The sequence below is a fragment of the Xenopus laevis genome, chromosome 5S (genome assembly GCF_017654675.1).
Source record: "Xenopus laevis strain J_2021 chromosome 5S, Xenopus_laevis_v10.1, whole genome shotgun sequence".
NCBI classification, from domain to species: domain Eukaryota; kingdom Metazoa; phylum Chordata; class Amphibia; order Anura; family Pipidae; genus Xenopus; species Xenopus laevis.
The window spans coordinates 92,460,828-92,462,650 of record NC_054380.1 but is presented as its reverse complement, the minus strand read 5'-3'; the positions used below and the strand labels follow the sequence as shown (position 1 = coordinate 92,462,650).

The following is a 1,823-nucleotide window of genomic DNA, read 5'->3' as shown; positions in this document are numbered from 1 at the left end:
ATACATATGCAAATGGAAGGGAGAGGGAGATTGTACTATAACTGGACTGATTTTGGGGGCCAAAATATGGCAACCCCTGCAAAAATTGATTTGCCTATTACTGGCCATTTTCCATTGCAGACTGGGACCTCAGTGCTTAGCAGGTTCCATGTAGAACACACAAAGCCCATTCACATATACAGTGTGAAATATCCTACTTGCTGGGGGGAGACAATGAAAAAGTGCAAAATCATTGCTTTTAACCACAAATGTATTTGTTTATTTTGCTATAGTCTCTAAAAGGCACCCGCCAGTTATACTTGAACATTATTTGGCATCAGCAGCCCAGACAGGTCATATTAAAGGTATATTTCTCCCACGTGAATAATAAAAAGAAAAACATAATTCTGGCTCATTTCTCATCCCTGGGCAAATCTGCACCTGTTTGTTGCTATGGGTAACTAGGCAGGTGGCAATAGACTAGCGCTAGTGAATGGGGTCACTGTGTGTGTGAGGTAAGAGGGTCTGGACTTGTCCTAGTGAGAATGTAGGTCAAGTTAACCCGTTGCCTCCATAAGTAAAGGCCGCCTGGTGCAGTGAGAGTTGTAGTTGAGCAGCAGGACAAGCCACACGATACGCAGCCCATACTCGTCATTTTCCGTCTCCTCTTTTGATCTGTTTCTTGGCATCCTGCATCCCTGTCCGTAACTCCCTGAAGAATGTGTCCTTAATCTTCTCCAGCTTGCGGCCCAACTCCCACACGTCCCTGCTTGTGCCGGGCCTGCTCGCCTCCTGGCGCATCTGTCGCACAGTGTCGGAGCGTAGGAGTCGCTGGGCCGCGTCTTTGCCTCTCAGTTGAGCCTTGATGACGGCGAAGGCGGTGATCTGCGCGGCTCTGCGTATGGGCCGGGACTCGGACAGTTTTTCGATCAGCCGCGGGTTGTTGAGCAGAGTGAAGAGAAGTCTCCGCAGAACCATCGTGTTACTTTAGCGTTGCGCCCTCACAAAACGATCACTTCATTCACTCCTGTACGGAAAGCATTTTAGGACAAAACACGCTGGTCTCTAGTCGGCGCCACCTAGAGAAAAGTGTACAGAACGTTATGTACTTGTTATTTCTGTCTCTGATCTCCCAGCGATTATACATACTCAATACTCACTGACCTCTACACTAGTTACGCGGCGTTCAACACCATTCACACTGTCACTCGTCTGACCTTTCTAAGTGTTTCCGGTTCTCCCCGGATACAATATTGCTCTGCCCTCCTGTGATTGGCCATCGTGTCGCTTAAAGGGATTGTTGTTCATCTTTGATATAACTTTTAGTATGATGTAGAAAACGACATTCTGATACCATTTGCAATTTGTTTTCCTTTTTTTTATTATTTGTGTTTTTTGAGTTATTTAGCTTTTTATTCAGCTGCTCTTCAATTTGCATCTTAAGCAATCTGGTAACTAGGGTCGAAATTACCCTAGAAACCTTGCATTGATTTGAATAAGAGACTGAAATATGAATAGGAGATAGAGTTGCCACCCGGCCGGTAAAACACCTGCCAAGGCCGGGGCCGGTATTACAAATTTACCGGATGTGCAGTTGCCAGTAATTTGTAATACCCTTTAAAAAAAGCCCCTGGCCTGCCCCCAATTTGCAAAGAACTTAACTTTTTTCCAGCACTGTGGACGTCTCTGCGATGTTGCTCCACCCCTTTTGCGGCATGCCATGTAGCCCCGCCCCTTTTCCATCACAGACCGCCACCTTTTGGTGCCCGCCCCCCACTGGCCGGTAATATTTTTTAGTAAATGTAGCAACCCTAATAGGAGAGGCCTGAATAGAAGAATCAGTA

The 1,823-nt window shown here is 46.4% G+C and overlaps 1 protein-coding gene across 1 annotated transcript; it reads right to left on the bottom strand.

The window, feature by feature from the left end:
- Positions 1-236: 236 nt before the first annotated feature.
- Positions 237-1,275, bottom strand: LOC108718073 (protein NCBP2AS2-like). Its single transcript, XM_041564804.1, has 2 exons — positions 1,144-1,275; positions 237-1,058 (listed from the first exon to the last, which is right to left on the bottom strand). Exon 2 carries the CDS (start codon positions 955-957, stop codon positions 631-633), a length of 327 nt encoding a protein of 108 aa, XP_041420738.1. The 5' UTR covers positions 958-1,058; positions 1,144-1,275; the 3' UTR covers positions 237-630.
- Positions 1,276-1,823: the final 548 nt, after the last annotated feature.